Genomic DNA, 12,029 nt, shown 5'->3' with positions numbered 1-12,029 from the left:
TCCGTACTGCTTAGTTCTTTCCTCCCTGTCAGCCACAGTCCCACTTATATTGCACTGTCAGTGACTCTTTCAATGCCTTCCTGGCCCTGATGCTGCCTGACTGGATCTTGGACTTCTGCAGAGCTGACGGCCCTGACAGGGCGCTCCCGCCCAACAGATTTAAATTTCCAGATGTTTCCCAGATTAACAGCCGTTAGATCCTCCCACTTAACTATTTACAAGCTGAATAAGTCTGCACCCCCATCTAGTGGCCAAACTAGGGTACTACGCTTTCCCTAGAACTATAACAGTAATCATACATAGCATTTACACCATGGGTACCATAAATATGTTCAACATTAATTATTTACAATAGCATAACAAGGAAGGCAAACATTCATATTTACGGACACCTCCTTGTGCCCCTTACACCTGCTTGACCCGGCAGCTGTCTTTCAGCTTTGGGTCAGAATGGCTTTCATTGGCAAAATCGCAATTGTGCCGATCAGTGCCAAATTATGCCGCTGTCTCTATTGACAGCAGCATCAGAGGGGTTAAACACCAATCGTAGGTGTTACTGCCAGGTGTCAGGTGTGATGTATCGCTGACACCCACTGATGATTGCGCCGAATCTGCGAATGAGCAAGCACGGTCATTGCGCCAAACATGTACAGTGGTTTGTAGAAACGTATTTCCCTCTACGCCGTATATGTATACATTTTTGTGGAGAAAGTCAGGTTTCAAAATAGCAAACTAGGTTCCTTATCAGAAGAGTTTTCCATTAAGGCTGGAGTCACACTTGCAGTATAAAATAATCGGTCAGATTTTGACGGCCAAAAATCGCACAAATGTTCACGAACAGTGATCCTTATGTAATCTGTTTGCAATGCGAGGATGTGATTTCCTCACATTTAGTAACATTATGACATCCGTATGCAATGTGATTTTAACATGAGCTTTAACATACAGCAGTTCTCTCTATATAAAAGCTCATGTTAAAATCGCATTGCATACGGATGCCATACGGATGTGACACTGATGGTCCGTGTGGTGTGCGAGTTTTTCTCGCACCCATAGACTTTCATTGGCGATTCTCAGACGATATACGGTGAAAATCGCAGCGGCCAAGAAAAAATCGGATGATGGGAGCTGCCCCATAGATTAACATTGGTCCAAGTGCTATGCGATTTTTTTTCATCAAGATAACAGCTGAGAAAAAAAAAGTGCAGATGTGCTCTAAATCAATGAATAACATTACACTGTGTTCCAAATTATTATGCAAATTGGATTTAAGTGTCTTAAAGATTTAATTGTTTTGTTTTTCAAATAAACTCGTGGATGGTATTGTGTCTCAGGGCTCAATGAATCACTGAAATCAATCTTAAACACATGTGATAATTAGTTTTCCAGGTGATTCTAATTAAAGGAAAACTACTCAAAAATGATGTTCCACATTATTATGCAGGTCACAGGTTTCAAGCAATATGGGAAATAAAAAGGATCTCTCTGCTGCTGAAAAGCGTTAAATAGTGCAATGCCTTGGACAAGGTATGAAAAAATTAGATATTTCACGAAAACTTAAGAGTGATCATCATACTCTGATGAGATTTGTGACTGAAACAGAGCACATACAGAGTTCATGCAAATAAAGGCATAATGAGGAAGTTTTCTGGCAGACAAATCCATTGGATTAAGAGAGCAGCTGCCAAAATACCATTACAAAGCAGCAAACAGTTATTTGAAGCTGCTGGTGCATCTGGAGTCCCTCGAACCTCAAGGTGTAGGATCCTTCAAAGGCTTGCTGTGGTGCATAAACCTACTATTCGGCTACTCCTAAACAGTGTTCACAAGCAGAAACGGTTGCAGTGGGCCCAGACATACATGAAGACTAATTTTCAAACAGTCTTGTTTACTGATGAGTGTCGAGCAACTCTGGATGGTCCAGATGGATGGAGTAGTGGATGTTTTGGGCTGGAATCATGGGGAACCAGCTGGTAGGGCCTTTAAGGTTCCTGAAGGTGTGAAAATGACCTCAGCAAAGTAAATAGAGTTTCTGACTGACAACTTTCTTCCATGGTCTAAAAAGCAGAAACGTGCCTTCAGGAACAAAATCATCTTCATGCATGACAATGAATACCTCTGAGTAATTGGCTGCTATGGGCATAAAAGGAGATAAACTCATGGTGTGGCCACCATCTTCCCCTGACCTCAACCCTATAGAGAACCTTTGGAGTATCATCAAACAAAAGATCTATGAGAGTGGGAGGTAGTTCACATCAAAACAGCAGCTCTGGGAGGCTATTCTGACTTCATGCAAAGAAATACAAGCAGAAACTCTCCATAAACTCACAAGTTCAATGGATGCAAGAATGGTGAAGGTGATATCAATGAAGGGCTCCTATGTTAACATGTAACTTGGCCTGTTAGGATGTTTTGGAGTTAAATAGCTTTTTTGTTCAGTGAATGTGACCTCCTAATGCTGCAAATTCCACAAATGAGCATTTTCAGTTCTTTAAAACATATCAAATGTTTAGAAATACTACTGTGCCTAATAATTTGGAACAGTGCATTTTGAGTTTTTATTCATTTTGGAGATTATACTGTTATCATTGGGAGGTTTCGTCAATAAAATTCGATGTATACTCTAAAGCGTGATGACTTTTATTAGACTGACTGTCATTTGCACTGACCATTTAGGAAAATCTGAGAAAAATGTCATTTTCCATAATAATTTGGAACATAGTGTAGTCAGAGTGCAATCTGATTTTTTATGCGATCGCACTTGTCTGATTTATATGCAGATAAGTATGAACTCTTAAGGAGTTGCTCAGCTTTGCAGTGCCTTCCTTCTTGCCATCATGGATGTCTCAATAGTGGAACAAATCACTAAGGAGACAAACAATTACTCATTTAAAGGTTGCTAAGGCTACATAAGCATTGAGGACGACCATCTGTTTAGCTTCAGATTGCTTTGCTCACTGCAATTTAAACATGTTAAAAGGATTCTCAATTTATTCATTAACTTGTTTTCATTAGTTTGGAAGCATGAAAATAAGAAAGTTTGCAATTGACTTGCTTATTATTATTATTATTTTATCTGTCGCTATTCCCCTGCTGTGAAAGTTGTTATATTGCATAGTGTCCAGATGATTTACATGGCGCTAAGCCACTTGTGCCTGCCCAGATCTTGTTCAAAAGTGAGTAGTAGCTAAATTTCAGGAGGGAGGTTTACTCCTAACATACCAGCCACCTCTCTCCAGCTCATTGATATCTATAAAGCAGTTAGTTGATCACCTCCCTCTCCCTCCATCTCAGCTCCTGAAATGCTGCTGTTATAAACCTTGCAAAATCATCCACCTTGCAGCGTTCAGAGCAGGCCTCTTAACCTGCTGTTCTATTCGTTTCCACTATACACTTGTACTGCTCCGGTCATTTTTGACCGGACCTATTAAAATGCTGTTTTAGCTACTTAAATTTTTTTTTTAATACCTGTTGCATTATTATACTGTATGTGAACATGGTTGGTCATTCTAGAAATAAAATATGTAAAAACTAATTTTTTTTATTTATTTTGTGTTTATAAAGGTTACAAGGGCTTATTGAATTCTGCACAGAAATTACAAATTTGAGCTTATCTAACTAACTATAACAACTACTACTACAACAACTATAACTAACTGTAACTACAACTAAAATTAACTATAGTATAAAATTTAACTGCGTGCAAACATTTAAAAAAAAATAGTAATAGTAAATAGTAAAAATAATAAAAAAAAAACACTGTTGTGTCTTGAGTGAAATAAAGCATGGAAATATGTACACCACCTCTTTTGCTGAGAATACCTTGTTGGAAGCTCAGGCTTGTTTGTTCAACAAAGGAGTCTGATATATCTTGGACCTCTATATGCCTCCCTTCCCCACCCCCATGATTTTACCATATGCTTTGGCAATGCTAATGTGTACTTAGTCCTGCCAATAAAGCTCATTTGCATTTGAATTTGAAATGGCTGGCTGAACTGCTTACTTACTGATAAGATAAGAAAAAAGACACCAGACACCAGCCCCTGGGCTCCAACACCACAAGGTCTGCTTTGCACAGAGAACCAACCCAAGGAAAATAAAAAAAAGCAGGGTAAATAACATACAGAGAAAAAAAATTGCACAGAACTGTACTGAAAGCCAATGCGTATAGTTTGTACTGAAAGCATGTGTAAATCTGCACCTAAAGCAACTGTTTACTTCATAAACAATAGTAGATGCAATAAGTAGTCTCAAAAGAAATTATAACTCATTTATTTTACTCAAAAAATGCTATTCGGTCATTTTTGACCTGGAACAGTACAAGTGTAAAAAAAAATGTTGCGCAAAAACTAAACCAAAAAAAAGAAAAAAAGGTACCCTTAGAAAGAACCCCTCTAATTAGGAAAATAGATGTAACCACAAGTTTCAGAATCGCATAATGAATTTTAAAAAAAATATCAAAGTTCAAAAACGGTCATTTTTGACAGAACATAACAGCAGGGTTTTAATCATAGCTCTCCAGAGCTTTGTGCTAGTTCAAATGCCCTGTTCTCTCTATATGTAAACATAGTGATAACAGTGTAGACTCAGAACAAACCACTGATAGCTGAATGTGTTACTGCAAACCTTCTGCAGAGCTTTATTAGGCTATATGCACACGTTGCAGATTTGACTGTGGAATTTTCTGTGCAGATTCTGCATTTCTTGGCAGAAAACGCAGGTCAGAATCTGCGCCTTTTTTTGATATGTGCACACGTTGCAGATTTTTGTGCGGATTTCTTCCTTTTTTTACCCTTGCAGATTTCTATTATGGAATGGGTGCAGAAACGCAGCAGATCTGCAAAAATAAGTGACATGCTCCTTTTTTGAATCTGCTGAGTTTTTTGTGCAGATTTTTCTACACCATTAGCACAGCATTTTTTTGCCTTTGATTTACATTGTACTGTAAATCACTTGCAGATCTGCAGCGTTTCTGCGCGGAAAAAAAAGCTGAAGATCTGCAGGAAATCTGCAACGTGTACACATACCCTCATAGTTCTAATACTACTGCTTTACAGAACTGTCACTCAAAGAGGAGTGTACAATCTGCAAGAAACTAGAAAGTAAGGAGACTGCATTGCTCTGAATTGCTCAAGAGACATCTTGAGAAAACCCCTTTAACTCAGCAAAACAAATTGTACTCCCAGTGTTCCATTGTCTGTTAGGTGGCAATCACACAAAGTATTTCTGTATACATTTTCCTGTATTTCCGGCGGCTTTTTTTTATTAGATACTGTATATGTGAATCCTTGAGATGTTCTGTTTCTTCATTTATACCTGTACATATCGTGTTTAACACTTCCTCTGCTGTTTTTGATGCTTGGCTCATACATCTCTGGGGGCATATAAATGATCGTTCCTCCCGGTGGATTCTGATCACTGTATGACTGCGACAACTTGCGCCATTTCGAAAGACCAAAATCAGCAATCTAAAGTCAGAGGAAAGAAAAAGAATCTGGCTTGTAATATGATTAGATATAATATTGGCGTGCACTTTATATTGCCTAAATTATTCTTATAATTTGGGCACTATCACAGCTAATACAGGAACTGTGGGAATACAGATGCTCTGTGGGAAAAGAGCCTGCTTTTATTTGCAATGCACTCCCATGGCCTCAATCCGCCTCCATGTGCATCCTGGGGGGAACATACAGTGATCCTCACATGTGACACCAGTCACTGCTTCACATACTACCCTCTGTTCAAACTTGTGGGGTTGAACACTTGTCACCCCACATGGGCGAGTGACAGGGCATCCGCATGTCCCTGTGACATCCCCTCCTGACACTGTACTAAGAAACCAAAGAAGGAACCGGAACCATCGGTTGACGCAAACATCCCTCCCCTTTACGTCTCTCTTTCATATTTTGTTACCCGACCAACCACCTCCCCATTCTTCGTTGCAGACGACATACCCTCTTTCCTGACTGACAGTAGACTTGAGCCAGTTTCTGGTGTCTTCGACCCAGTTTATTTGGGGTTCACTAACCCCGCAGCTCATCCCATAACCTAAGTACCTGCCTTCGGGCACATGGTACCGTTTCCTCTGTACACTTACCCATGCCTCGGTGACTACGTCCTGCTGAAAAGCCAAAGTCCACCTTGACAACTCTGAGCATACATTCGTAAAACGTGGCACCTGAACCTAAGCCTCCTGAAGCTGCTGTCTAGTGACAGCTCGATCCATTTTACCCACATCCTTGGCAGGTGCCAGAGGGATCCTCGTGCCTACGTCCTTAGTCGTCTCCGCGACCACACACTCCCGGTTCCTCCCGGCTTTCTTTTTATGCATGCGTCTCTGCGTGGGACCCTGGATCTGAACTGTCCTGAACTTACTAGGGGATATTTCCAGCTTGAGGATCGGTGGGGTCTCCTCGACCTCTCCTGCCACAACCTCTAGGGGAACCCTATCAAGGTTACACTCTGTCCGTAGGTTGGCAACCCCTATGGCAGGTATCCCTGACTCGGGAATTTCGAGTTCTGCGCCCGTAACATTTACCTTGGGTGGGATAACCCAGTTCTCCCACAGGGACCAGAAGAGGGTCAAGTCTCTTCCCAACACAGTCCCATATGGAAGGGTCTTCACCACTCCCACCACATGTTTAATGTCCCCACATGATGTGGAAAAATTATCCTCCATGGTCAGGTACTCCCTGATTTCCCAATGGATACCCATCACCTCCACTTTCTGTCCTTTAGGGTTGTCCCCAGCAACCAGGGACCCATGGACCAAATTCACTCTGCTCCCCGAGTCCAGGAGTGCTTCTGTTTGGTACATGTTTACCAGTACTTGGCACAGCTGGGGTTTGATGCCGGCCGTGCCTGTAGTGATGGTACAGAATGGCTGGGCATACATAGGCACACGGCGAGTATACCCGCAGTCCATGGGTTCAGATATCCAGGGCAGTTGACAGCCACATGTCCGGGCTCTCGGCACCGCCAATACTTCATTGTTGTGACATGACTATACCTTGAAGCTGCTTTAGGGGAAATGGAATTTTTGTCACCCAAACTTCGGGCTACCCCCTCATCACGGGCTCGATCCTTGTTAGCCCCAACAGTGGTTTGTGGACTTTTCCCATGCTCCTGTACAAAGTCCTAAGTGGCTGTATACCACTCAGTCCATCCTACTAGCTTGTGTAGAGTGTCCAGGTCCCTTTTCCCCACCCAACGCTGCATGGCGGCCGGCAGAGCCCTCATCAGCCGATCGTCCATCACCCTCTCTACCATCTGGGCTGGGGTCAAAGTCTCAGGCTGGAGCCATTCCTCCACCAACTGCAATAAGTCATACGCCTGAGACCGGGCAGGATGATTCTCTGCAAAGGACCTCTGGTGAACCCTCTGATCGCCCCTTACCTTAGGGGTCTCTTCTTTACACCGCTGTTCATCCCTCACCTTAGGGGTCTCCTCTTTACACCGCTGATCAAGCCTCATCTTAGTGGTCTCATCTTTACACCACTGATCGCCCCTCACGTTAGGGGTCTCCTCTTTACACAGCTTATCGCCCCTCATGTTAGAGGTCTCCTCTTTACACCACTGATCAATCCTCATCTTAGTGGTCTCCTCTTTACACTGCTGATCGCCCCTCACCTTAGGGGTCTCCTCTTTACACCGCTGATGCTCCATTTGCTACCACTGCATCTGCAGTGCCTCTTGCTGTTGCTGATGTAACTGTAGCTCCTGCTGCAGCAACTGCAGCTCCTCTTGCTGCTGCCACTGTAACTGCAGCTCCTACTGCCACAGTATAACCTGCTGCTGCTGAATGAGGACCACTTGTTTCAAAAGCTCAACCATTTTTCCAACAGGCTTGTTCACTGACATGGAGCACGCTTTGGGGTATGCCTCAGTTCACACTGCCCGCATTCTCCACCATATGTAGTGCAGCGGTAGCACCCTATGCAGTGATGAGGCAGTGACCTAGCAAAGTTCAAAGCAAAACATGGTTTAATGTCCAATTCACCGCAATAAACAGTACACGGTATCCTCTGGATCACAGATGGTAACCATATTCTCCATATTGCAGCCACAAACAGACTGCCCTACTACTATCTTGTAGTTCGCTTCAAAAATAAAAGCCAAATAGCTTGTCCAAGACCTATACACACTGATTTTGAATTGCAATCACAGCTACACGTGTGAATACAATGCCCTCCCATGGCCTCAATACACCTCCGTACACATCCTGGGGGCAATATACAGTGACCCTCACATGTGACACCGGTCACTGCCTCACAGTAATCATAGATTGGCTAGTCTAGTCTGCTATTATCCTTGCTATTCTGGGCATCAGCTGTCCGTGTGACTATGACTAATATCAAAGATAAAAGCAGTAGTTTGTCTGGTTTTTCTACAAACGGATACAAATAAAATCTATTATCAATGCTTACCACTCTGTGAGTAAATGGAACTTGATAAAAACACTTTGTGAAACTGCCTTAAACTGTGGGCATGGTTGGCTCAATGTTTTAACAAGGTTTTGTTGAATGAGGAGTTAAAAGTGAATATAAAAAAACTTGTTGTAACATATGTTATCAGAGAAATATAATTTTTTCTCCACTTATGAGCCACTAATTCTCCTACTGCTATCTACTGAAATTATCATTCACTTATAAACACTGCTGAACTCTGTCTTGCTCAAGACAAGACAGATGGTCAGCTCACTGAGGGATCGGATTATAGTTATATATATTTTGAAGTCTACAGCGCAGGAAGGGAGGAGAAGAATGAGAAAGAGAGGCACCTGTACATACAGATGGTGCAGCTGCTTTCTAGTAAGTGTTTTATCACACTAGTGCTGGATTCGCAACTGCACCGCTCAGTACTGTAATATAATATCCTCTAAGCTAGTGCTGCTGATTATGACTATGTGCTACATAGGAATGTATAGCAGAAATCTCTGATATCTCTGCAAACTGTGTATGACAGATAATATAGCTAGCCTCTTCCTACTAACTCAGAGAGAGATGAAAATTAGAAACATAGCCTGCAGGAGGAACACTGGTAAAAATTCAGGATAGCACACAGACACACCCCATGTAATTGGTAATCACCTATAATGCTATAATGACAGATATGATAAGACTGCACATGCTTAGTGATCATATTTGAAATTTATTTGTAACTTAAGTGCATTTTGTTGACACATTAAATCAATAGAAATAATTTAAAAAATGCAGTTGAACTTACCTTCGCATGGAATTCACTATCCAGTAATATATTTGGAGTCTTTAAATCATGGTGCAGCAGTGGTGGAGTCATATTATGCAGAAAATTAACCCCTAATGCAATCTCGTACAGGATGCGGTATCTTAAGGGCCACACTATCTCTGTAGAGAGGTTGTCCTAAAAATAATAAAATTGTAAGAATAATGAGCAAAGGCATATCTGTGCTTAAACTATTGTAAACTCATATACTATAGTCTACACCTTTATTCTTGGAATTGTTCTCTTACATGCCAATGAAGAAAAGGCTGGCAATTATTTGTCCTTCCTCTAGACCTATGGCAAAAATATTCACCACTTCTCATTTATAGGAGTTGTCCAGGACTATGAGATTGATGATCTATCCTGAAGATAGGCTATAAATGTCAGATTGGTTCAGGTGCGACACTTCCAGGGCCGGCGTCAGCACCTGGCGCACCCAGGCAAGTGCCAGGGCCCTAAGCAGACTGGGGGGAGGTCCACTCACCGTCAGGGACACCGGTGCGCTATGGGGGCTTGGTGTATGTGCCAGTGACGGCACCCGTAATTGGGCCCCCCTTGCCTGCTATGGGACCTGTCACTTGTGATACTTACCTATCCCGGCTCCACCGCTGTGGCGTCCTCCACCTCTCCTGACTGTGATGTTCAGGTCAGAGGCTGTGATGACATCACGTCTGTGCACCCTCTGCCTGCACAATCACAGTCCAGAGAGCCAGAAGATGCCTAGGAGTCTGGAGCAGAGCAGCAGCCAGCGAGAAGAGGTGAGTATTTTATTTATAAGTTTGGAGCACTATATATGGGGACTCTCGTAAACTGGAGCATCATATTTGGGACCCATCATACACTGGAGCATCATATATGGGGCCCATTATACACTGGAGCATCATATATGGAGCCCATTATATATGTAACACTATATATGGGGCCCATCATACACTGGAACATCATGTATGGGGCCCATTATACACTGGAGTATAATATATGAGGTCCATCTTACACTGGAGCATCATATATGAGCTCATCATGCACTGGAGCATCATATACGGGGCCCATTATTTATGGTACATTATATGAGGCCCATTCTGTATGGAGCAATATATGGGACCCATCATATACTGTATGAAGCATTATTTGGGACTCATTATACTATATGGAGCAATATATGGTGTTCATACTCTACGGGGCCAATCCTATACTGTATGGAGCATTATATGGGCCCATTATAATTAGAGTAATATATGGGGCCCATCAAATACTGTATGGAACATTATATAAGACCTATTATGTAAGGAGCGATATATGGGGCCCATCATATACTGTATGAAGCATTATATGGGACTCATTATACTGTATAGAGCAATATATGGGGTTCATTATACTCTATGGGACAATTCTATAAGTATTTATATGGCCTCATTATATATGAAGCAATATATGGGGCCTATCATATACTGTATGGAACATTATATGAGACCTACTATGTATGGAGCACTATATTGGGCTCGTTATTCTTTATGGAGCATTATTTGGGGCCCATTATACAGTATGGAGAAATATATGGGGCCTATTATATACTGTATGGAGCAATATATGGGGCTCATTATTCTGTATGGAGCATTATATGGGGCCCATTATTCTGTATGGAGCAATATATGGTGCCCATAATAATGTATGGAGCAATCAATGTGGCTCATTATACTGTATAGAGCATTATATTGGCTCATTATACTGTATGGAAAATTATATGGGGCCCATTATTTTGTATGGAGCAATACAGTTAGGAAAAAAAGTATTTACTCAGCCACCAATTGTGCAAGTTCTCCCACTTAAAAAGATGAGAGAGACCTGTAATTGACATCATAGGTAGACCACAACTATAAGACTCAAAATTAAGAAAACAAATCCAGGTGAAAAATAAGTATTTGGTCATTAAGAAAAGTTCATCTCAATTTTTTGTTTTGAAAGGTTTCAGGCTCTCACACACCTGTAACTTCCTCTTTAAGAGGCTCATCTGTCCTCCACTCATTACCTGTAGTAATGGCCCCTGTTTGAACTTGTTATCACTATAAAATACACCTGTCCACAACCTCAAACAGTGTCACTCCAAACTCCACTATGGTGAAGACCAAAGAGCTGTGGAAGGACACCAGAAACAAAATTGTAGCCCTGCACCAGGCTGAGAAGACTGAATCTGCAATAGGCAAGCAGCTTGGCATGATGAAATCAACTGTGAGAGCATTAATAAGAAAAGGGAAGACATACAAGACCACTGATAATCTCCTTCGATCAGGGGCTCCACGCAAGATCTCACCCTGTGCAGTCAAAATGATCACAAGAACGGTGAGCAAAAATCCCAGAACCACACGGAGGGACCTAGTGAATGACCTGCATAGAGCTGGGACCACCATAACAAAGGTTTCCATCTGTAACACACTACGACACCAGGGACTCAGATCCTGCAGTGCCAGACGTGTCCCACTTCTTAAGCCAGTATATGTCCGGGCCTGTCTGAAGTTTGATCTGATAAAACCAAAGTAGAACTGTTTGGTAGAAACAAAACTTGTCATGTTTGGAGGAGACAGAACGCTGAGTTGCATCCAAAGCACACCATACCTACTGTGAGGTAGGGGGGTGGCAACATGATGCTTTGGGGCTCTTTCTCTGCAAAGGGACCAGGACGACTGATCCGTGTACATGAAAGAATGAATGAGGCCATGTATCGTGAGATTTTGAGTGCAAACCTCCTTCCATCAGCAAGGGTATTGAAGATGAAACGTGGATGGGTCCGT

General features: G+C 42.1%; 1 protein-coding gene across 3 annotated transcripts in view; it reads right to left on the bottom strand.

Annotated features, from left to right (window-relative positions):
- RIPK2 (receptor interacting serine/threonine kinase 2) overlaps nt 1-12,029 on the bottom strand; it is a 77,973-nt gene that overhangs the window by 41,801 nt on the left and 24,143 nt on the right. For all 3 annotated transcript variants that reach the window (XM_077270787.1, XM_077270788.1, XM_077270785.1), the window contains exons 3-4: nt 9,226-9,381; nt 5,317-5,468 (exon numbers count right to left, since the gene is read on the bottom strand). In XM_077270787.1, coding sequence (XP_077126902.1) covers nt 5,317-5,468; nt 9,226-9,381 — 308 coding nt within the window. The remainder of the gene's footprint in view (nt 1-5,316; nt 5,469-9,225; nt 9,382-12,029) is intronic.

The sequence above is a fragment of the Ranitomeya variabilis genome, chromosome 6 (assembly GCF_051348905.1).
Source record: "Ranitomeya variabilis isolate aRanVar5 chromosome 6, aRanVar5.hap1, whole genome shotgun sequence".
NCBI lineage: Eukaryota > Metazoa > Chordata > Amphibia > Anura > Dendrobatidae > Ranitomeya > Ranitomeya variabilis.
This window is presented reverse-complemented; position numbering and strand designations above follow the sequence as displayed.